Source organism: Panthera uncia, chromosome D1 (assembly GCF_023721935.1).
Source record: "Panthera uncia isolate 11264 chromosome D1, Puncia_PCG_1.0, whole genome shotgun sequence".
In the NCBI taxonomy this organism is placed as follows: Eukaryota; Metazoa; Chordata; class Mammalia; order Carnivora; family Felidae; genus Panthera; species Panthera uncia.
Genome location: NC_064808.1, coordinates 935,564 through 958,811, shown reverse-complemented (window position 1 = coordinate 958,811; position 23,248 = coordinate 935,564). Strand labels below are relative to the sequence as shown.

General features: G+C 64.1%; 1 protein-coding gene across 1 annotated transcript in view; it reads right to left on the bottom strand.

Annotated features, from left to right (window-relative positions):
• KCNQ1 (potassium voltage-gated channel subfamily Q member 1) overlaps window positions 1–23,248 on the bottom strand; it is a 316,316-nt gene that overhangs the window by 253,727 nt on the left and 39,341 nt on the right. Inside the window, exon 2 of the mRNA XM_049615425.1 lies at window positions 18,337–18,427. Coding sequence (XP_049471382.1) covers window positions 18,337–18,427 — 91 coding nt within the window. The remainder of the gene's footprint in view (window positions 1–18,336; window positions 18,428–23,248) is intronic.

Here is a 23,248-nt window from a genome sequence, read left to right as displayed (position 1 = left end):
ACCGGGGACTTGGGCTGCGGTCCCCGATCGCCCCCCAGGAGGTCTCCCCCCAACCCCTGTCCTCCTTGGTGACTTCCCTGGGCACCTAGCACAGCAAGCCATCACCTCGCGTCTTGGTGACCGCCTGGGGCCGCCGGTCTCCCTCTCCGTCAAGAGCTCCCGAGGGTGCCTCACACCCCCTCTGGCTCACGTCCTCGTGCGGGGCAGAGGGTACAAGAAATGCCCAGGAAACAGGTGCCGAGATGCCCCAGCACCAGCCTGTGTCCACACCTCGCACCTGGGACCCCAACCCTATCCGCAGCCGGGTCCTGGGTTGAGTCCAGGGGACCCGAAGCTCACCCTGCGGCCACCGGGGTCATCCAGGCTCCTCCCAGAAGCCCCTGAGCCGTGCCCCACCCAGAAGGCTTTCCACCAGCCCCAGACTCACTGCCCACGTCCCATCTGCCTTCGGGGGACCCGGGCTCAGGCGCTAACTTGGGGCCCCACCCCCGCACTCCGGCCTTAGGAGGTGTGTCCCCGGCCCCTCGCTCGCGGGCGCCCAGCTCACTTCAGGCGGCTTTCCGGCCCCCCGCCCCGCCCCCCGCGTGCACTCAGAGCTGCTCAGTAGGGAATGTGCAGAGTTCTGAGCTTCCTGTGACCTTCGAAGTATGTTGGCTTCTTCCGCCTGCCGCCCACACCATTGCGCCGCATCCCCAGAGCGACCTGACGCGGGGGCGGTGGGGCGACAGTGAGGGTCCCCCACACGGAAGAAAGCCAACCGCCGCTCACGGGGCTCCTCCCCTGCAGAGACCCCCGGCACCGTGACCGAAAAGGCTCATTCTCGGGGGGACCCAACTGCGGGCGAGGAGCGAGGGCAGAGGGACGGGGACGGGGGGGAAGGCAGGCCTCCCCGGGGAGTGACCACCCAGCCGCAGCCCGCAGGACAGGAGGGTCACGCGTGGCGAAGGCCAGACGTCGGGGAGGTCGAGTCCAGGAGGCGGGGCCCCGAGGGGCTTTGTGGGTCACAGGGAGGGGTGTGGCTGTCCCTTCACAGCCGTGGGAAGCTTCCGAGAGTTCTAAACAAGGCAATGACTCGATCTGATTCCCTTTGTGAGGAGGTCTGTCCTGACCGCCATGTTGTGGGTGCCGGTGAGGCCTGGCCGAGGGAGGGAGCCGGGCGGGCGGCCAGCACGCTCCGGACGAGGGACAGCAGATTTCGGGCCAGGGGCGAAGGCAGGCCTGTGCCCAGGTGCGACAGGGTACACGTGGGCCGGGGGCCTCCCACACAGCTGCCTGGGACCACGTCCGAGCCCTGTGGCCCCGGATCAGAGAGCGACCTCTAGCCTCAACACGGCCAAGCCCAGACCTGCCCCCGAGGGCACAGGGTCGCCCTCACCCTGTGGATGCTCAGAGCGCGGCCCAGTTCGGAGCCAAGGAGCGTGGACGCTTACGGAAGAGAAAACGAGCAAGAGAGGCGCTAGCTGTAGGCCACAGTGGTCAGGGCTCACCCCGCCTCCGAGGCCGACGCGGGGCCAGGACCCCACTTTAGGACACGCCCGCCGAGGAGTCAGCACAGTTCCACACAGTGGAAGACCGGCGGCTGCAGGGGAGCAGGGGAGCAGGGGAGGGAGGATGCACACAGGTGGCACAGAGGACCGTTGGGCGGGGACGCTCCTCTGCACGACACAGGACCCCCTCGCACATCGGTCGACACCCACAGAAAAGACACCAAGGGTGACCCCCCACGGAAAGGGTGGACTCGGGCGAACGGTAACAGATCCGCGTCGGCCCATCGATTGTGACGAACGGCCCGGCTGAGGAGAGAAGGGCACGGTCAGGGTGCTGGCGGGGGCACGCGGGGACTTCCTGCACTTTCTGCGCAGTTTCTCGTAAGCTTAAAAATGCTGTGAAAAATAGTCTGTCCGTTTTATAAAAGAAATCTTAAAGAAGTGTTTTTGGTACACACCCCACCCGTGTGCGCCCACGCCGTCCGGCCCCTCGCGCTGTCCCTGGGGGGCTGCGTGTGCCCCCCGCCCCGCCACGGGAAACGCTGGCACCTTCGTGCTGCTGGTTTGCTCCGTCCTTCCCCAGGCCTAACCGTCTTCCTGTCCTGAGGCCAGCGAGCCCCCTGCGTCCGACCCACGAGCCCTGGGGTCCCTGACACCCCACAGCCAGAGACAGAGGCTCTCCCGCGGTGGGGGGGGGGGGGTCACAGGCAGGTGGCCGAGGCCCCATCCAGCTCCAGCACAGAAGGGCCAGCCAGGCCAGGGCTGGCGCAGGGCAGGGGACAGGACCACATGCCGTCCCCTCTGCTGGGAGCACTCGTGACCAAAATATTTGTGCGACTCTGTCCTTCCCCTGCTCGCACAGCCACACTGCCCAGCGAGGCCACTGGGGACCCCTCGACTGAGAACCACAACCGCATGTGTCACTGTCTCTCCCTTGGGCACCCGGTTGCCCACCGGGTTCCGGAGCCCGAAACCCAGGAGGCCGGAGGGTCACGTGTGGTGCGTGAGGGCGGCGGGCGGGCGTGAGGGGGTGTGGACGAGTGTCAGCGTGCCAGGTGGTGACGGGACGGTGACGGTCTTCGCAAGGACTGGGGAGACGTCACAGTGTGAGTGCACAGGCAGCTGTCGAGACAGAAGGGAGCCTTCCGGAACATCAGGGTGTTTCTACGGAGCAGAGAACACGCATCCTGCAGACAGCACCACCACGGCAGCTACGACAAAATATACACGGTTATGGAAACACTGACAGCTGACACCAGGCATCTCAGTCACGCTAATAGGTGCACACGAGCTTAAGCGATGCATTAAGAGGAAAACCTTTTGATTCAGGTAAGACTCAGCATGAACTTCACACGAGAAGCCCACTTGAAGTATAAAGACGCACGTAGGTTAAAGGCCAGAGACGTGGAAAACGTACACTATGGGCACACGGAGGAAAAGAAATCCGGAGTTAGTAGCGGACAAGGTAGAATTCAGAGCAAAGCACGTGACTCGGGATAAAGAAGGGAGCTTCGTGGTGATAAGGGGGCCCATTCATCAGAGGACACACGGCCCCAAATACTGACACACCAGTAACAAAACCTCACAACACACTCTGAGAGTGACCAGCTCTGGAAGAACCAGCCCACAGCCCCTTCCTTAGAGCTGGAGGTCTCAGTGCCCTGCGGTCACCACAACAGCAGACCCCGCCGCCGGCCGCGGCCACCTGGTCGACGTCCACGGGACGGTCCTCCCGGCAGCAGGACACGTGCCGTTTTCCCACGCCCGGTGCGATATTTACCAACACAAACCGTATGCTGGGGCCATAAAACAAGTCTTAATACATTTAAAAAGAATCCAATCATATTAAGTATTTTCTCTGACCACAAATGAACTACAGCAGAAATCAATATCAGAAAGGTATCTCGAAAATCCTCACATGTTTGGGCAGTAAGTCCTATGCTCCTAAATAATCCAGGCATCAAAGAAGAAAACAAAAAGGAAATTAGGAAAATATTTTGAATGCAAGGAAAATAACATAATGCGTCAAGATCTGTGGGATGCAAGTGAAGTCGTCAGGGGGAATGCATACCGCCAAACTCTGTATCAGAGGGACTCTAACGACGTCTTCAGCTTCCACCTTAACAAACTAGAAGGGGCACCTGGGTGGCTCGGTCGGTTGAGCGTCCGACTTCAGCTCAGGTCATGAGCTCATGTTTCTTGAGTTTGAGTCCTGCGTTGGGCTCTGTGCTGACAGCTCGGAGCCCGGAGCCTGCTTCGGATTCTGTGTCTCCCTCTCTCTCTGACCCTCCCCTGCTTTGTGCTCTCTCTCTCTCAAAAATAAACAAACGTTACATTTTTTTCTGAAAACCTAGAAAAAGGACAGCCAAGTGACACCAAGTAAGCTCTTTTAAGAATAAAAATCAGTGCAGAAACTAATGAAATCACAAAACAGAAACACTGAAACCCCAAATCAAAAGTGGGTTCTTTGAGGTCAATAAAATCAAGGAAACTCTAGTCAGACCCATCGCACACAAAAAAGACACATTACCAATATCAAGAGTGAGAGAAGAGACATCACTACACGTCCCACGGCTGTTAAAAGGAAAACGTAACATCATGAACTTGCCACTGAGCTTAACACCTTGGGTGAAACGTACAAATTCCTTCAAACACACAGAATACCAAAGCTTACTCGAGAAGAAATAAGTCGCCTGGATATTTTATTAAGTATGTTCAGAATCTAGCTAACAACCTTCCTAGAAAGAGAAGTTCAGGCCCAGACAGCTTGACCAATGAATTCCACCATGCGTGTAGGGAAGAAATAAAACCAATTCTGCACAAAGTTCTTCTCCCGTATGAAGAGAACACAGCCCAGCTCACTCAACCGCGACAGCATCACTCTGGTACCAAATCCGAAATGTTATAAGGAAACTATAGAAAATATTCCTCGTGAACTAAGATGCAAAAAAGTTCCTAGCAGGATTAGAGCAAATGAAGTCCAAAAGTCTATATAAAGGGTAATAAATACAACACAAACAAGTAGGGTTTATCCAGGAACGCAGGCTTAGTTTAACATTCGAAAATCAATCAACGCGATTCGCCGTGAGTAGTTCAAGAGATGTAGAAAAAACATTCGACAAAATTCAACACCCACCTGTGTTAACAAACCTCTCAAGCATCTGTATTAGAAGGGATATTCTTTGATCTGGCAAAGGAGGTCTACAGACACCTGCTGTAGACATCACACTCGGCGGCGAGAGGCTCAGCGCGCTTCTCCTACCATGAGTGGGAAGGTGAGGGCGCCCGCTCTGCCCGCCTCTGTGAGGCGGCGTGCCGTTGGGCAAGAAAGGCGGGCGTCCAGACTGCAAAGCAAGAGCTAAGACAGCCTTTACTTGAAGACGTGATTATCAGTGTAAGAAATCCACAGAACCCACTAAAAGAGCCACTAGAAGAAAGAATCGAATTAGGAAAGATTCAAGACATAAGATACCGAAATTACAGTTTGGAATACCAGCAGTGAATAATCAGAAACCAAACGTAACAAAGAAATATTATAGGCGACAGCATAAAAAATAGGAAATACTTCGGTGTCTGAGAAAAGATGCATAGCACCTTTCCTCTGGAAAGTACAACACAGCCAGGCAGACATTAAAAATCTAAATAAATGGGGGATGTACAACGTCCAAGGGCCAGAAGATTTGATCTCCGTAGACCCAGCTTCCCCCTGCTGATCTCTGGGTTCAGTACCATCCCCAACAAAATCCCACCAGGCTGCCTTGGAAAAGGTTCTAAAATTTATGTACAAATGCAAAGGACCGTGGGGGGCCTGGGTGGCTCAGTCGGTTGAGCGTCCGACTTCGGCTCAGGTCACGATCTCGCGGTCTGTGAGTTCGAGCCCCGCATAGGGCTCTGTGCTGACGGCTCGGAGCCTGGAGCCCGCTTCCGATTCTGTGTCTCCCTCTTTCTGCCCCTCCCCCACTCATGCTCTGTCTCTCTCTCTCTCTCTGTCAAAAATAAAGACATTAAAAAAATTTTTAAAAAAAAGAAATGCAAAGGACCTGGGGAAATCAGAGAAACTTGCAAGAGAGGAACAAGGTTGGGTGGTTGCCTTAATTTATTTCAAGCCTTCTTGTAAAGCTACAGTAATGAAGGCACAGACACAGATTTGCTGACCAATGTATTGGAATAAAGAGTCCAAAAGTAAGCCCACGTTCTCCTAAGTTGACTTTTTAAAAGGTGTCAGTGGGGTTCGATGGGTCAAGGATAACCTTTTCAACAATCAGCACGGTAACAACCGGGCACTCACGTAACAGATTGTGAATCTCAACCCATAGTTTACACGGCTCGTAAAAATTAACTCGTGGACCTAAAGACGAGCACTGAAACTACCAGAAGAAAGTAGAGAAGAAAATCTCAGTAATCGTGTGTTTGGGACAGAGTAAGAGTCCTTAAATACAGAAAGCGTGAAACAGGAAGAAGCAATAAGCCTGACTTCGTTAAAATTGAGAACTTTTAGTCTTTAAGAGACACCGTTCCGTAAATGAGAAGGGCGGCCGTAGACGGGGGAGAAATGCTTGTGAGCACAGAGCCTCACATCCACGATCTACAAAGAGCTTTTACAACTGAGCAACGAGACAAACCCCTGAATCTTAAAATGGCAGATCTGAAAAGATACTTCACCGAAAAGGTCATACAAACGGGAATGGAGATGAGGTGGGCATCCCTAGTCACCGGGGAATAAAGATTAAAACCTGAGCTACCACCGCCCACGCGTGCTGGGTGGAGGAAAAGACGGACCACGCCAGGTGGCGGCGAGTCCGTGGCGCAGCCAGATGTCCCCACGTGGCTGTGGGGCCACGAGCAGAAACCCGCTTGCCAATGTCTTCGGTATTTCAACGAACGCCTCCCGTACGATGTGGCCGCTCTATTCCTAGGTGTTTACCCAAGAGAACAGGAGATACAAGTCCGTACCACAACCTGGACATGTGTCCCCACCACGGCTCGTGACCGGAAACCGCCTAGATGCTCATCAACGTGCGATCCATCAACAGACGGCGGGACACCCACGTGGCGGAACGCGACGCGGCATCAAGAAGAAAGGGCTCCCGGCACACGCGGCCACCGGGATGAGCCTCAGGACCACGGTGCCAAGTAAAAGGAGCCAGGCAGGAGGGCACGGGCGTAGGCGCCCATTTGAAGAAAGCTCTAGAAAATGCAAATGGGTCAGTACTGATGGAAACCGGCCTCGGGTACCTCCCGAGTGGGCGGGGGGGGGGGGGCGAGGGACCTCAAGGGCACAAGGACACTTGGGAGGATCGTGTCTGCTGTCCTGATGGCGGGGGCTGTGTCACCGCGTCTGCACGTGTCACACCCAGCTGTGCCCTTGAGATGCGGCACCTACCACGCACCAGGCAGAGCCCGACACGGCTGGCTTCCGTCAGAGGCAGAGGAAACAAAGCAGTGGCGTGGTGCCTCGTGTAGACCTGTGCCCGCACTGCCAGCACACAGCGAGGTCACCGGCTCGTGACCAGGGCACCTTTGGCGGCACAGACGGCCTTCCTGCCCCTTCCCCGGCACGCCCACCCTGCCACCCCACGCCTGCCCAGATGGGGAGGCCACTGTGCACCTCATCCACCACGTCCCTTTGGCCCTCTGGACCGAGAACCTTCACGCCACACGTGCCCAACCCCAACGGCCCTTGGGGTCAGAGCTGCCAACGTCACTCGACGTATACATGTGACAAAACCAAGGCCCAGCAGGGTCAGGTCTCGGGGGGTCTCGACCCCGACCACCTCCTGCAGGCTCCCTGCCGAGGCCCAGGGTCTGGGCGCCTCGGAGGGCCACGCCCTATAGCCAGTCTTTCCCAGACCAGCTGTCCCACAGCCCCCTCCCGCTGCCCCTCGCCGTCTGTCTACGCAGGGGCCGGCGACGGCCCTTAGGATGGGGGTCTTAGCCCTGGGAACTAATGCTCCCAGACCCCTAGGAGGAGAGGTGTTTCCCGATGTCCCAGAGCCACCAAACGGTCTCACGGATGTCTTCGTTTCCGAGAAAATCACCTTGAACCTGACACCGAGACGGAGACCACGAGCAGATGAGGGGTGTCTCGGGGAAAGTTCAGGGATCCCAATGGTGGGACCGAGCCCGGCTCCCCGGAGACTGCGGGGCCACCGGCTTCCCCGGCAACCGCCGGGCCCAGGGACATCACGGGGTAGGCAACACCGAGAAGTGAGTCACGTGCGGACCCCGGCCCGGCCTCCACCGCCGAGGACAGCAGGGCTCGGCCCCGACCCTCCTCGGTGGGTGCAGGGAGCGGCCGGGAGAAGAGACTCAGGGCAGCCCAAGAAACTACAAGTAAAAGAAAGAGTCCTGCCCTTCCCCCAGGTCTCCCCGCGAACCCTGCTCTGAATGCACAAATTATTCTCAGCTCATCGTGCTCGGAAACTGACCAGATCATCGCCCGCCAGGAAAGGGGGCAGGCTGCGCCTCTCAGCACACACTTGACATTCTGTTCTCCTCCAGGCTTCTGCGCTGACAGTTTCTGGATTAAATGTGCAAATGGAACGCGGCCCCGAGGGGTCTCGCTCCCTGCCGGCCCGAAGCTCCAGGACTGAGCGTGCTTGTGCACACGTGTGTGTAGTTGTGTGTGCTGTCCCCGTGTGCACGTGCGTGGGGGGGGGGGGCCTCTGCCCGCCTGCCTCTCCACCAGGCACCAGGGCCAGCCCAGGCCCGTCCTTCTCGACCTGCTCCCTCAACTGCCCTGGACCCCAACCAAGCCGGGAAAACGGTACCGTTGGCCACGGCCGCCCCAGCCTGGCTTTCGGCACAAGGAACTTTTCTCGGTGCAGCGGCAGTGGGTCTGGCGTGGCCTCCCTCGCCCCGGGCTCAGGCTGGGGGTCTGTGCCCCGCAGCCTCCACCCAAGGGGAGGCCTGGACCTCGCCTTCCCAGGTGGCCAGCAGCCACAGCCTGGGGTGCAGAGCATCACCCCCAGCTCCCGTGAGCCTGAAGAAGCTCCTTGGAACCTACGGGTGTCATCGGGCCCTCCTGGCCCAGCGGGGGCCGCCCGAGAGCCCGGAGGAGCGGACAGCTGGTGCTCTGGGCACACCGGACCGGCTCCTGGCCAAGGGCCTTTCCCACCCCGTTCTTAAAAAGGGCTGTCAGCAGCCACCGGTCCTGGGGGTCACCCACGGCCCCCCTCTCCACTTGCCCCACCCAACGTGCCCATCACATGACTCTACAGCCGGAAAACAAAGCACACACTAGGGGAGCTGCTACACCCCAACTCCGAGGTCGGGGGAGGCGGGGGGCCGGGGGCGGGGGCGGGGTGAGCGGGCGGCGGCTCCCGACCCCACCGAGCGGCCCTGAGCCCCCTTCTTCCTGCCTGCAAAGACCCACAATCACACACTTCAATGGCTGCACAGCCGGGGCTCTGGTTTTCATTCTGTGTGACCTGGGGAGGCAAAGAACGTGATTATAACCCGTCTGAATGCAGTACCCTGGGGCGATCACTCCGGCACCTGCATGGGCCCGTGGCCCCCGCCCGGCGGCCAGCCACTCGGGCAGCCCGCTCACCCGGGCGGCGACAGCTGGCAAACACGGCCGGCAGCACCGCACCCCACGGCCACGAGGCCCCTCCGGGCTCATCCCATTACCCCGGACGACCTCCCCGGGGCAGCCCCCCCGGGAGCCCCCCGCCGAGTGCCAGTGCCAGGCCCGCCTGCGCCCGGCGACACGCTGCCTGTTCAGCCCGGTCCCCGTTATGTTATGTCAGCTGTTGCCCCGTGCTTAAAACAAGGCTCTCCAGCTGGCCGGGGTCAGATGTGAAAACAAGGCCCTCCAGCTACCCCGAGCCGGGGACCCCCACTGAATGTGGCACTTAATGACGAGCGTCTCTCCAGCCCTCGGGCACAGCATAAAGGAAACACCTGTCCCGCGGAAGGCACACTCTAATCCCGCTAAATCCCGAATGGGGGAGCCTGCGGGGCCGCGGCGAGGGGCCCCCACCCCAGTGTCTGACTTTTGTCCTGGGCCTCAGGGAGACGCTCGCAATGGGTTTCGGCGGGCCAGGCGGGAGAGAAAACACGGGAGCCGGCCTGGGAGCCCCGGGCAGCCCAGGCCTCCCTCGCGGGCTCGCGCCTTCCGGGCCGACCCAAAGTGCCATGCGGGGCCCCCCCCCCCGGGGGGGGGGGGGGGGGCGGCCGATGGGAGACCCGGGGGCACGCGAACACGCCCCGCCGACGGCCATCACCTTCCAGGCGGGCAGGAGGGACTCCTGCGTCCGCCCCGACACCAGAGGCTGAGCTGAGCCCCCCCACCCACCCAGAGCGCCCCGCTCGTCCCCGCCACCCCTGCCTGCGCCCCAACCCGGGGCCGCTCCGTCTCCGGTTACCAACCCGGAGCTGAATCAGCACGATTTCTGAAAGCAGGCAAGAAAAGACAGCGGGGTACGGTGGGGAACCTGAGACCACCCAGACGCCTGGCCACTACGGGGGGAAAAGCCTGGAAACCACGCACACGCGTGCACCCCAGGTGCCCGGAGAGGCCGCTTGGCCTGCTGGGCAACCACCCGGGCCGTCCCCCTACCTGGCTCTTCCGGCCCCGGTGCCCCTGCTCCCGACAGGCGGCCGTCATGTCCGCCCCAGGGGGGACAGGGGCTGGGGGGGGGGGTGGTCCCGTGCACGGGGCCGACAGTCTCCCAGGGAGGAGGGTCGAGGAGGCCCGCACAGCCCAGGGCGGCCGGGGTGCCGGCCGGGGCTCGCACCAGGGCCCCCAGCACAGATGCCAGCACGTGCCTTGCATCACAGAGTTTAACAGCCTGAAAACAGGAAATGCTATGGAGACACAGCCAGGCCCAGGCCCCGGCGGTTTGTAGAGCAGGGGAGGCCGGCACCGGCCAGGCCTGGCTGGTCTTGGGGCCCCGGGGCCTCCACTTGGCCATCACAGAGTAGCCCCAGGACCACGGGGATCTGGCACTCGGCACAAGCCAAGGGCCACCTCCCTTTTCCTTTAGGAGTCCAGTTGGAACCAAGAGCGGGGCGGCATCTGTAGGGGACTCGGGGTGCAGGGGCCAGAGGGAACAGGTGCCCCGCTTCGCGGGTGACCCGGGGGCAGCAGGGGACACCCCTGTCCCCACCCAGGCAGAGAGAACTGCAGGCTGAGCAGCCCCCAAGGACAGGGCCGGCCTGGCCGGCCGGGGCCAGGAGCGTGGGCCCAGCTCAGACCCTCCCGCAGGACGGGGTGCGGCGTTCTTCAGGAAAGTTTCGGATGCTTGTGGCAGTTTCGGCCACCTCCCTCCCAGGCCCCCCACCTCGCTGTGAACAGACTTGATCGATACGACAGTTTTGGCGACAGATAACGGGGGCCGGCTGTGGGCCTCACGGAGGGTGTCTTTGTCACAGAAAGCGAGCCACTGACCCTCCAACACAGGGCCCCGGTGTACCGCCGGAAGGTTCCGGTTACAGCCGAGGACTCCTGCTTTCACACACCTGGGCTGAGTGCAGACCCCTCACGAGGGAATGTCCCCTCAGGGACAGGAACGCAGCCGGCCCAAACCCTGTAACCATCACCAGGAGCGGGGTCCCAGGTGGGGCAGAAACTATGTCCCCGGTGGTGGGATGGCCTAGCTGCTGCCCTGGGCCCCTCAAGCCTCGAGCCCTCTGCTTCCTCCTGCTCAGACGTCCTCGGGGGCCGGGGCACTGTCCCCTTTCTGAAGCAGGCACCGGCCCCTCAAAACTCCGGAGGAGGAAGACCACGAAGGAATGGCCGCCGCGCCCAGGTCACGGGGGTCACGACCCGTGACAACCCCACTCGTTCGACAAAATCTGGGACGAGGCATAGAGCCCCGAGTGTGGGGGATGGTCAGGCAGAGCCAGGGCTGAAGCCCAGCAAGCAGGTGTCAAAGCACCAGGGTCTTAGAGGTGCCTCAGGCCACCAAGGGGGTGGGGTATCATTCTCAGGGGTCCCTGCCCACCAGCATGGGGCTCTGGCGAGCCGGCTAAGTCCCCTGGAGGGCACTGGTTTCCAATTCTGCGGACATGTACGGGGGCATCAGGGGCTGACCTGGACTGAGGGGCATCTGGGGGGGCCTGCCAGGGCCTCCCTGCCCCACCCGGCACAGGAGAGATGGCCCCCCAGCAGCCTGCCCCCACCAGACGAGCACCGTGCCCATCAGGCCCCTGCTCACGGGCCCTGGGCCCCCGCCCCGCCCACCAGCGTCCCGGCGTCCCTCCACGCTGTCACCCTGGGTCGGCACCTGGGTTTAGGGCACGTAAGCAGGACACTGAGCAGGGCCACGGGCCGCTCCACACCACGGGCCGTGCAGTGGGCACCCCAGGCCGACTGTCTTCACACAGCACGACACATACCTCTGCCTGCCAGACCCGGGAGAAGAGGTCCCCTGCCCTTCTTCCACAGGCACAGAAACATCCAGAATGCAGACCGCAGCCGTTCGGGGCTCTTTACATCTATCTCAGTGCTTCTGTCGAAAGTAGCAAAGGTCTGGTTTGCCCGTGGAAGTCGGGACACCCAGGGTCAGCGGACAGCCCCCGCCCTGCAGAAGGACAATCTGAACATGTGTGCCAGCAACAGCCCAAGTGTGACCTATCAGGGTACACGTGCACACAGACACGGACACACACGCACGCACACACGCTTCGGGGATCACGGATGGACATACACACACACACACACACACACACTCTTTGGGGACTACAGACACACACACACTCTCTTCAGGGATCGAGGGGTCGCCCCTGCCCTGCACTTGGGCACTGGCCGCTCTCAGGCAGGGCCCACAGGGTGCAGACGTGAAGCCCGTGTCCTGCCCCTGAGAGCCCACACCTATCTGAATGCGAGCCCTGCTGGGGAAAGGGGGACACGTGAGCTCAAGGCTGTGAAGCAGGGAGATGCGGTCTGCCCAGGGCACCCTGGGCTCCAGTGGACGAAGCAGGTGACGCCACGGGTTTAGCAGAAAGGGGCCCCGGAGGCAACTGTGGAGTGGGGCTTTGTCGCATGTGTAGGAGTTCACCAAGCAGAGAGGTGAGGCCTGAGCGGGAAGGGCCCCCCCAGGAGGAGGCTGCCCCGGAGCAAACGAGACCTCGGGGTTTCTTGGTGGAAAACCTTGGCCACAAGTGACTTAGGCTCTGTGAGCTGCGTCCCCTCCGTGCGAGCGAAGGGCACGGCAGAGAGCGTTCGCCGGCCCTGAAGTTAGCCCAGCCGTCTTCGCTGGCATCTGAAGGGCGTGGAGGGCGGAAGCTGGAAACGCGCAGGTCTGCAGGGGCCGGGGTACCGGGGACAGAACCCGGACCTCGTTCTGAGAAACGGGGACCCACGGATGGCCCTCGAGGGTGCCCACGGTCCCGGGGGGCCTCGCGCTGCAGCTCGCAACGAGGCCGGGGGAGCAGGAGGGTGTCGCGCTGCGCCTCGGGGAAGCAGGAACCCCAGGGGGGCCAGCCAGCTGGCAGGAGGGCTGGGTCACCGAGGCGGCGGGGCTGAGGGAGCCTCCGGCAGCAAGGGAGGAAGCCGCGAGCGATGACCTCATCCCCCAGGCCTCCGGGCCGCGGCTCACGGGGTTTCTAACCACAGCATCGCGGGACAATCCCCTGGTATGCTCAGCGCCAGAAGGCACGGAACCCTCTGTTTGTGCCGGGCCTTTGAGGGCCTCTCTTTGTGTGCGAGTCGAGAAGACACAAAACCCAAACCCGGCGCCTCACCTGGGCCCGGGCTCTCACTGCCCAGGGCGGGGGGGCTCTGCCCCCGCAGCAGAGGCAGAAACAAAGGGCCACCGACAGGCCTGGGGCCCGTTCACGGTCACGTTCACGGCGACGCAGGCGGACAGCGCGCCTCAGGCGGCGCGGACACGCCCGCGCGCTCACGCGCACACGCGGGCGGACACGCAGGGGCGCCGCGCGCTCCGCGCGTGCAACGGGCAGGGCGCGCGCACACGCGTGCCCGCGCCGTGGCGGGAAGGGCCCCTCCCCGGGAAGCGGCCGGCGGGGCTCGGGTCGCACGTGTGCCCGCTCACGGCCCCGGGGCCGGACCCGCAGCGCCGAGATCCCTCCCCAAATGGCTTTTGCAGGCCCTCGAATATGCCTGCTTCAGCAGAACGCTTAATCCCCGGGAGGCCGCCCTGGGGCTTCCTCGCTCCGCCGAGATAACAGCTCGGCCTCCCAACGCCAGGCTTGTGAAAGGGGACGGGGGCAAATGGGCTCCCTGGGAAAGCCCAGCTTCGGGGGACTTTTTTCCACCGTGTCCGCGGCGCGCGGGTCGCCGGGCCCCTCGCACGGAGCCCACGCTCGGCCCCTCCTGGGCTCTCGCCTGCGGTCTGGCTCCCGCTCGCACTCTGGGCCCCGGCCAGCGGTGCCCGCAATTCGCGGACGACAGCGCCACCTGGTGGCCCGCGGCCCCGCCCTCTGCCGGCCACCACCGCTCAGGCCCGCTCCCCCCGCCCGCCAGGGGGCTCTTCCTCGGCCCCGGGGTCATCCCCGACCTCACCTCTGCCACTGCCAGGAAGTCCCCCTCCCGTCCTCCCGCCCGCAGGGGCCCTCCCGCCCGCAGGGGCCCGGCGGCTGTAGGCTGCGGGGGCGGGGGTCCCTGCCTGTCCCAGCCCCCAGTACCTGTTGGTCTCCCCTGCCCTTCTCAGGGGGCCCCCTCCCTGGAGAAGCCCTCGGCACCTGTGCGGACCTGGCCCCGCTTCACCCTGCCCCTCCTTCCCGGCCCCGCCAGGGACACGACTCCTATCCGTCCCTGGAGGCTGGGACCGGGCTGCCTCGTTCCCTGGTATATCCCCGGTGCCCGCCACCCCCCGTGGTCAGGGCTCTCCAGTGACAGCCGGACACAGCCAGTTCAATCCCCCCCCCCCCCACCCCCCGACCCGAAGCAATCCGGCTCCATTCGGCCACGGAGCCGGGACGTCCTTGGAAACCCAGCAAGGCCACCAGCGGGCTAAGTCTGAAGCTGCCCTGACCACCTCCTCTATTCCACCGGTGGTGGCGGGGGTCGGGGGGGGGGGTGCTGAGGCCCAGGACCACACGGCAACTTGCGGGTGTCCTGTGGGGGGGTCTCAAAGGAGGGATGTCCAAATTCTGGGAGCACCATGCTGGGCATGTAGGGAGAGTACCAACACTGGACCCCTGCCCTCAGGCAGTGCACAGTGATGGAAAGCTGCAAACCCACCCACAGATCCCCCGGCACGCTCAGACTGCTGGGAAAGAGCAGGTGCGCCAGGAGAGAGGAGCAGGGAACCCCCAGGTGGCAGGTTCAGGAAGAGTGACAGCCAGCCTGAGGCCCAAAGCTGGACAAGAAGCCGGTCATGTGGCATGCCAGAGAAATAGCAGGCCAAGAGCAGAGCTTGTGCAAAGGCCCCGAGGCAGCAGTGGGGAGAGTCCAAGGGTCAGCAAACAGCGCACTGGGGTAGAGGGAGAGAGTGAAGTAGAGGGAGGGGGAGAGGGCCTGAATGTGTGGCACTTTGGAGGCCCAGACAGAGGGGCCAGGTTTCTCCTAAATGCAACAGGGAGCTTTGGGAACGGTGAGGCTTGTTTTAGAAGGCACTGCCCACCCCAGAGAGGGCTGCGTGCGGAGAGGGCCCCTGCTGGGACACAAGGGTGGCAGGAGGCAGCGGACATGAGAGGGTGGGGGACAAGGGAGGCCGCAGGGGTCTCTGCCTTCAAACGGGTGGAGGGAAGGTGGGACGCAGTGGGAGTGGGCTCTCCGCTTGGGGGCAGGGCGGCTGCTCGCTGACACACCGGACCTGGGGCCGGAGGAAGGAGCACCCACAAGCCTCCTCCCCCTTCCCAGCCCCTGCTGAGCCCCCGTCCACAGCCGGGGCATCTGTGCGTGCAGTTCACACAACGGCCACCAGGTGGCACGCAGGCCTCAAAGATGCTGTGAATGAGGGCGGGCAGGCAGAGGAGATGCCCAGGAGAAATGGAGATGGGGGGGGGCGGGGATGCGGGGGGGGGGGGGGGGGGGCCGAGATGGAAGGGGGGGCAGATGGGATTCTGGAGGGGCTGTTGGGATGCTGGATGCTGGGGGGCAGCCGAGATGGTGGCGGGCAGCCAGGATGCTGGGGGGCAGCCGGGATGCTGGGTGGCAGGTGGGATTCTGGAGGGGCTTCTTGGATGCTGGGGGGCAGCTGGGATGCTGGGGGGCAGGTGGGATTCTGGAGGGGCTGCTGGGATGCTGGGGGGCAGCTGGGATGCTGGGGGGGCAGGTGGGATTCTGGAGGGGATGCTGGGGGAGCAGGTGGGATTCTGGAGGGGCTGCTGGGATGCTGGGGGGGCAGGTGGGATGCTCTGAGCAGCCCCGTGCCATGGAATGAACTATGTGCTCTGAACGGGACAAGCCTTGTCTGGCAGGGAGGTGTTCCTGGGCAAGAGGAGAGTGGAGGCCAGACCACACAGGGCCTGAGGCTGCCAGGGGCTGCCCCCACCCTGGGGCCGTCGTCCGTGGGTCTGGTTTCCATGGACAGCGCAGGGCCTGGGGTCCCAGCGACACATCGGGGTGCAGGCCATGACTGCCAGGGTCCCGGTCGGCAGGGCCTGGCAGCTTTGGCAGCCTCCGTCCTGTCCCCCCCCCGCCCGCAGCTGCGCCTGGAGGCCCTGCCTGAGCTCACGAGGACGGGGCAAGTCGCCACCTGAACTCAGGGCCCCCAATTCACACAGCCCGCTGCGTGCAGGGACACCCAGCGTGCCTTCCGCCCACCCAGACTCCAGATGTCATCGGGGCCTCTCAAAACCCAAGAGCAAAGCTCCCGGTACCAGAGTGACTACCCCAAGCCACTCGGGGGGCTTCATGGGCCGAACTGTTTGCCCCCCAAATTCACATGTGGGAGTCCCAACCCCCAAGCACCTTGGAATGTGACTACATTTGGAGATGGGCTCGTTGAGGAGACAATTAGGTAAACTGAGGTAACTGGAATGAGGCCCTAGTCCTGTAAGGTCAGTGTCCTTGTAAGAAGAGACGCCAGAGAGCCCCCACCCCACGTGTGAGGACACAGAGAGGGCACGCTTGCAAGGGGGAAGGGGGTCCTCGCTGAAGAGACCATCCCGGCCCCTGATCTCCAGCTTCCGGGCTCCGGGCTATGGGGGATAAATGCTGTTTAAGCCACACGTCTGGGTGACTTTGCTGCGGCCGCCCCAGGACACTCAGACGTGCTTCGTGCGGCCCAGGACTCATCATGTGATACCCTCAAACACAGAGACATGTCCCACACTCCCCGCTTTTCCCCAGCTGCTGGCCGCTGGGACCTGAGGCCGCCCAGCGGGAAGGACAGTCCCCACCCTGGGAAGCAGGTGAGAAGCGTCACCCACGTCTCACCTGCAGAGGAGGTGGAACCCCTCTCCCGGCCGGTACCGGGGCCACTGGTGCAGGGCTTCGGGGACATTCCTCTCCAGGACAGTGGCGGCTGACACACTGCCCGGATGCAGGAGGAACCTTCTCCGGGCTGCAGGCCCCAGGGCCTTGGCACGGGCCAGGCCGGCACCTTCGGCTGCTCCCGTGGGCGCCCAGGACCGGGGGAGAGTTCTGTCACCCAAAGGCTGTCAGTGTCACCATCCTGCTTTTGGACGGTGAGCACGTCCCTGCTTTTACACGGGAAAGTGTAACCTATCAGGACGATGAAAACGATACGCTGGGCCAGCGAGTGGTTCCACGGTGCGACCATCTCCACGGACGCGGGAGAGAGCTGCCCGGAGTCAACACCCTCACGTCAGACTCGGAGAAAACCGCCAACCAAGAGAAGACCCACCGCCCGCCAGCCCGAGGCCGGCACCCTTCCTCACGAGAAGCCCCGGGAGCGCGCCCAGCCCACAAGGCCGGGGGCCCGGCAGCCGCAACGGCCACCACACCGACCCCTGCTGGGCCCCACGAGCCACACACGCCTCTGCCGGCTGCGACCCCACGTCCAGACAGAGCGCCACCAACAGCTTTCATACGTACAAGGGGGCCGCGAGCGAGCGCAACCTCCAGAAGACACAGAGGAGGAGGCGGCTGTGCCCTGCGCGGTCCGAGCACCTGTCTGTGATGGTAGCCGACAGTGACCACTGTCGCTGTCACCAGGCACAGCCGTCACCGCCACGGTCTGAAGCCCCCATCGCGAGCCTGTGCGCCTGGCAGACGGGTGCGCGACGGTCGTGGACGGGAGACCTCACCAGACCGAGGACAGTCTCCCCACGCTCGTCCCCCAGCTGCCCCCAGACTTCTCTGAGCGCTAGGCAGCTGGGCGGCAGAGGTCGCTGGGAAGACCACACGAGCGAGGACAGTCGGCCGCGCAGACGCTACGTCGTGAGATAGGACAGACTTCGGCGCACGGTCACGGAAGCCACGCGGTCCTGGGGGAGAAGTCGGACCGGGGGACGGAGCAGCAGGTCACTGAGCGGGTCCACGCGTCCCCGGGCTCTGGTTTACCATGAAAACAGCACCTCGAGGCAGGGCGGAAAGACGCAGGTCGGCGGACGGGGCCAAGCAGGCGGCCAGAGGCGCGGGGTGGGGCGAGACCCCCACGGGGTCGGCGTACCGGCCTCAACCCAGGTCAGGAGTCACCCCCCCACCCAGGCCACCGGGCAGGCTCGGCAAGCCGTGTGGACAGGTCCTCCTGTCCTCCTTTTCCAGCCCAGCTCGGAACCCCCTCCTCCGGGAAGCCCTCCCAGACCACCAGTCCCAGCCTGACGGCGGTCTTCCCAGCAAGCGTGGGGGTCTCTACGCCTCCGGTCCCCGGCTGCCGGCCGGCAGGGTGGGAAGGACATCGGTCCAGGGTCACCGTGCGAGCGGGAGAGGCCCAGAGCAGCTCACTCCATGCCATGGCCCGCTCGCCTGGCAGACCAGAGCCCCGGCGGCTGGGGCAGCGGTCCAGCCCCTCGCGCGGCTACGTACCATCCAGAAGAGGGTCCCTGTGGCCAGGGCGACATACTGCTCGATGGTGGACAGCACGCTGAAGATGAGGCAGACCAGGACGATGAGGAAGCTGCAGGGCGGGAAGACACGGCGGTCAGCTCCGCGGCCAGCCCGCCCGCTCCGCCCCCCCCCCCCCCCCCCCCCCCCAAGCCCAGGCCGGGGGAGGGAGGCGCGGCCCCCCCCCCCCCCCCCGGGGGGCCCACCCCCCTCCCCCCCCCCCCGTCTCAGAACTCCAAGTACCACCCAGCCTGAGGCCCACCGGCCGGGGACCAGGCGCACGGAGCGGGGCGCGGTCAGCCGGCCATAAAGGACGAGGCCCGGGCCCCCGCCACAGCGGGACAGACCCCGAAACACGGGCGTGGAGAAGCCACGCTTACAGACCACGTATCGCGTGACTCCGTTTACGTGAAGCGTCCACCATGGGAGGCCCGCGGGCACGGAAGGACGACTGGGGCCAAGTCCCATCTGCGCACGGACCCCGCCGGCCCCCAGGAGGGGACGTCAGGAGGGGCTCACCCCCGAGCTCCTGGGCAGAGGTCACGGGGAGGCCCCTGTGCAGACAGAGCTGCGGCGGAGACTGGGCCGGGGGGTGGGAGCCCGCCTGAGGAGCCGCTCCTGGGACGGCCACCGGGGGTTCTCCACCGAGGGCGGGGGGGACGGGGGACGCCCCCCCAAGTGTCGTGCTTCCCCAGCCCCGCTGCGTCCTGAAGGCTAAACGGTCGCTCAGGTGTCGTGACACACACAGTGTGCTTCGTGTCTACTCTGTCCTGTCCCGGGCGGGCCTGCGGGCCCCAGAGACGCTGAGCGGGGTCCCTGCCCTCGGGGGGCTCAGGACCTCCTGCCTCCACGGGGCGGAGACCACGGCTCCGGCCCAGCCCTCTGCCTATGCGTCCCGAGAGCTGGGACACAAGGACCAGGAAGAGAAGGGATCTGACCCGTTTTCTGGGTCAGGGTGCGGGAGCAGGGCGGGGTGCAGAAGAGGCGCCCGCCCCCCGAGGCCACGTCGGCCCCGAGGGACAGTGCCCTGCTTGTGCCGCTGGCCAGGGGCCGGGACCGCGAGCACCGGGGACGTCCTGAGTCTTATCGGTCATCATCCCTGTACCTGCGGCGGCCAGGTGCCCTGGGAACACGGCAGAATGCGGGAGGCCTGCCAGGGCCGCCGTCCAAGACAGCGGGAGGGCTCTCCAGGGCGGGGGGGCAGGACGCAGGCGGGGAGCTGAGTCGGGGGTGTGCCCAGACTCCCGGGAGGCGCCGTGAACCCACGGCGAGGTCTCTCCAGCCCACCCCGAGGCACCTTTCCACCCTGGGATGCTTCCGGTGAAGGTCAGAATCATTCACGCGGACCACACTGCACACGTGCGCAGAAAGCACGGGCTGTTCCCGGAGCCCTCGGAGCCCCAGCACCAAAGAGCGTGGCCATCGGGCTTACCCTGGGGTCTAAGCCAGAATTCGGGGAGGCCGAAACATAGCGGTGGATCACGGAGAGCGGAGCATGGGCGCCGGGGCTGGGGGGGGGGGGCGTGGGGGTCCGTGTTTCACAGGGACAGAGTTTCTGTTTGGGAAGACGGAAAACTCTGGAGACGGAATGTGCTTCATGTCCCTGAGCTGTGTACCTGACACGGTTAAGATGATAAATTTTGTGTGTATTTTACCACAATTTTCAAAAAGGAAAGGGAATGACGTTCATGGGCAGCAGCTGACGGAGGGAGGCTAACAAAGGCTGGCGGTGAGGCAATGACAGGGGTCCGGACCCCCCCCCGCACCCCCCCAGGCCCCCCCGGCGAGGACAGGACCTTCCAGGCAGATAAACCAAGGGCTCGTCAAGGGACCTCAAGCCCGGGGCCAGACGGGGTTTTGAACATGGGATTCAACAGATTAGGTGCTGACGTTTTAAACCCCAAATCGTATCAGAGACGCTTCAGTTTGTATAAAAGCCGCCCTGGAAGGTTCCAAAGGCCCCGGAACACACGAGGGCAGGTGCCCTGCCGTGGAGCCGATGAGCTCAGCGCCCCGGGCCACGACACCCACCCGACATCGGACTCTCACGGCGGCGGCCTCCGGTCCTGCGTGGCTGTGCCCCGGGTCCCCTTGCGGGCCCAGCCCTTGCGTGGCACTGTTCCCTCTAAACCCCGCGCAGAAGGTGACCCGTCGTCCCACGTGAGGAGGCGGCGGCTTGGGGCGCGGTTCAACGGGTCCTCCAGGGGCTTCCAGGCTGTGGAGCTGGCCCTCCGTCCCGGGACGCCCTGGACATCCCGGAGGGGAGTCACAGCCACTGATGGGACCCCCGAGGCTACGAGCCAGCAGGAGCACGTCAAAGGCCACGGCAACCGTGAGCCCAAGCTGGCCGACCCCAGGGTCCCCCCAGCCCCGGCTTCAGGCCAAGACTGAACCCCCCACTGGGGCATATGGCAGCCACAGACCCCGGGGCAGTAATGCCACATTGTGCATGGACGCAGCTCAGCCCTGGTGGGGGCTCACCCTGGGCAGGGAGGGGTGGGGTGAGGGGGGCCGTGTCCTTCCCCGGCTTCTGGGGCCCCAGGCATCGCCCTGGGCTGGGGGCTGTGCGGTCACGTGGCCCCTGCTGTTAGTTTCTCGTGCGTGAGGACGCCCGTCACCGCGTGTAGGGCCCGCCCAGGCACGCGGGATGGCCACGGCCTCTCAGGACACTGAGCTCCGTCCCACGTGCAAAGGTGCTTCTGCGTGAGGTCTCATCCTCATGCTCCAAGGGACCGGACATCTGTGGGGGCCCCCAGCTCAGCCCCTGCACTCGTAATGGCCGTTTGCCAAGCCAACAAGTTACTCGTGAGGATAATGACTACGGAAACCCCCATGAGTTTCTCAAAACTGGCATTAGTACTGGGTTTTTAAAACATAATTCGAAATACATTCAGAGGCTCCTTTTCGCCTTTTCCTTTTTTGTTACTGAACTGCGTCCGCGAAGGCCCTCTCTCCACGTGAGGTCACGTTCTCGGGTCCCGGGTCGGGACGTGGACACGTCTCCTCGGGGTCCCCCTCGGGCACGCTGCACCGTACGACCCCCTCAGGTCTGGGAGACAAATGAGCAGGAGGGGCAGAGGACAGCCCCCAGGGGAGACCGAGTCCCTTCCTCCCCCCCCCCCCCCCCCCGGGGCCCCCGGGGCCCCCCCCCCCTGCCCCCCCCCCCCCCGCCCGCTGGCTGCCACACCCCAACGTCCACCAGCACGCAGCCACGCCTCCCCGCACCCCCACACGGCCCCGACCTGCCACCAGGGACTGTCCGGAGGCTCGTCTCCTTAAAAGGTTTGCCCCGGGGACTCGACCCACAGCCCCAAGGACCACACGACAGGCGGCTGGGCGCGCGGGGGTGTGGCTCCTGGGTCATCGTCTCCCCAAAGGCCCCACTGCACAGACTCCAGACCGCCAGGCAGGAAGCTTACCAGAAGATTAAAACCTGTGTCCCCATCGCTGGGGACCCCAGACACATGGGACCCTCCCGCCTCGCATTCCAGCCGGGCCCTCACAGGGCGCCTATGCACACAGCACCGGCCCGGGGTCACCACGGCCAGAACCCGCAGCCCAGCCCCCGCCGGCCTCCCCACCTCAGCGGTTCAGTCCCCACTGGGGAGCCGGGCGGCCCTGGGGAGACGCAAAGCCTGCCAGCTCCCTCCCAACTGAAGACCCTCCAGATGAAGCCTGAACTCCAGGCCCATCTTCCGGGGCCACCCCCTGCCCCACAGGCCTGAGCTCCCCTGCAGGGAGGCCTCCAGACACCCCCGCCAGGCCCGTGGCCCCTGCCGCACCCCCATCACAGCACTGACCGCCCCCTGCCTCCCCAGGCGGGGCCCCATCTGAAGGCCCAGCGCGAGGCCTGGTACACAAATGTCTGTTGAACCGACCGAACGCAGCTTTAGGTTCAGGTCAGGGGCTCAGTGAACAGAATGCTCAGTGCCGCCTCCTCCACGCAGGCCTCCAGGGTGTGTCAAGATGTGAAGGCCTCGTGCTCCATTCCGTCCCTCCTTGCCCCACCCCCACAGGCTCAGCAGGCCCTACAGGGCTCCCCGGTGGACCAGGGTGCCACACAGAGGCAGCTCTCCACACACCCAGCCTGTATGTCAACGGTGCCAGGCACAGAGCGGCCTGGGGGTGGGCAGGGGGTGGCTCTGGCATGAGCCCAGAGCAGGCAGGGCCGCCCCAGCTGCTGGGCGCGCACGTGGGCAGGAGGCGCGGGGCAAGGGTCCCGAGGCGGCAGGGAGGGCCGCCCCCGGGGACCACAGGAGACACGAGGCCAGCCCAGCGCCCACGCTGCCAGCCCCCTGGCCTTCTCAGAGCCGGACAAGGCATTGCCCCGTGCCCGCTATTCCTGGTGCCCGCGGAGGCTCGGCAAAGCCACCGCGCAGGCGGTGGCAGGCTGGGGTTCGGCCCGCACCCTCTCCTCCCAGCCTCTCCCCGAAACAGGGATGTCACAGGCACACGGGGACACCTGGAGCCCAGGGATGGGGTCGCGCTCTTCTGGGAAAGCCCACGACAGCTCCGTGCCACAAGGACAGAGAATCTGTCCCCCTCGAGATGGGGGGACGAAGAGGGGCTACTCACCCCGCTGGCCCCGCTCAGAACCCCGACCACCAGGCACAGAAACGGGGCTCCCTGGCCAGAGGCACTTCAGCCCTATCTTGAACGACCCCCAGACATGCCGCTGCACCCCCGGAGGTGGTGACGGTGGGAGACCCAGCTGCCCCCACACTGGCCGTGTGTCCGGACGGCCCCGCGGGGCCGTGAGGACCCGAGCCGACGGCTGTGCTCATGTCCCTTCGCTGCCCACACCCGCCGCAGCGCAGAGACCTCGAGTGTGCGAGGGGGGCATGGGGTCTCCCACTGTCACCCCGTGAAGGGCCACGCCGACTGGGGGTGGCTT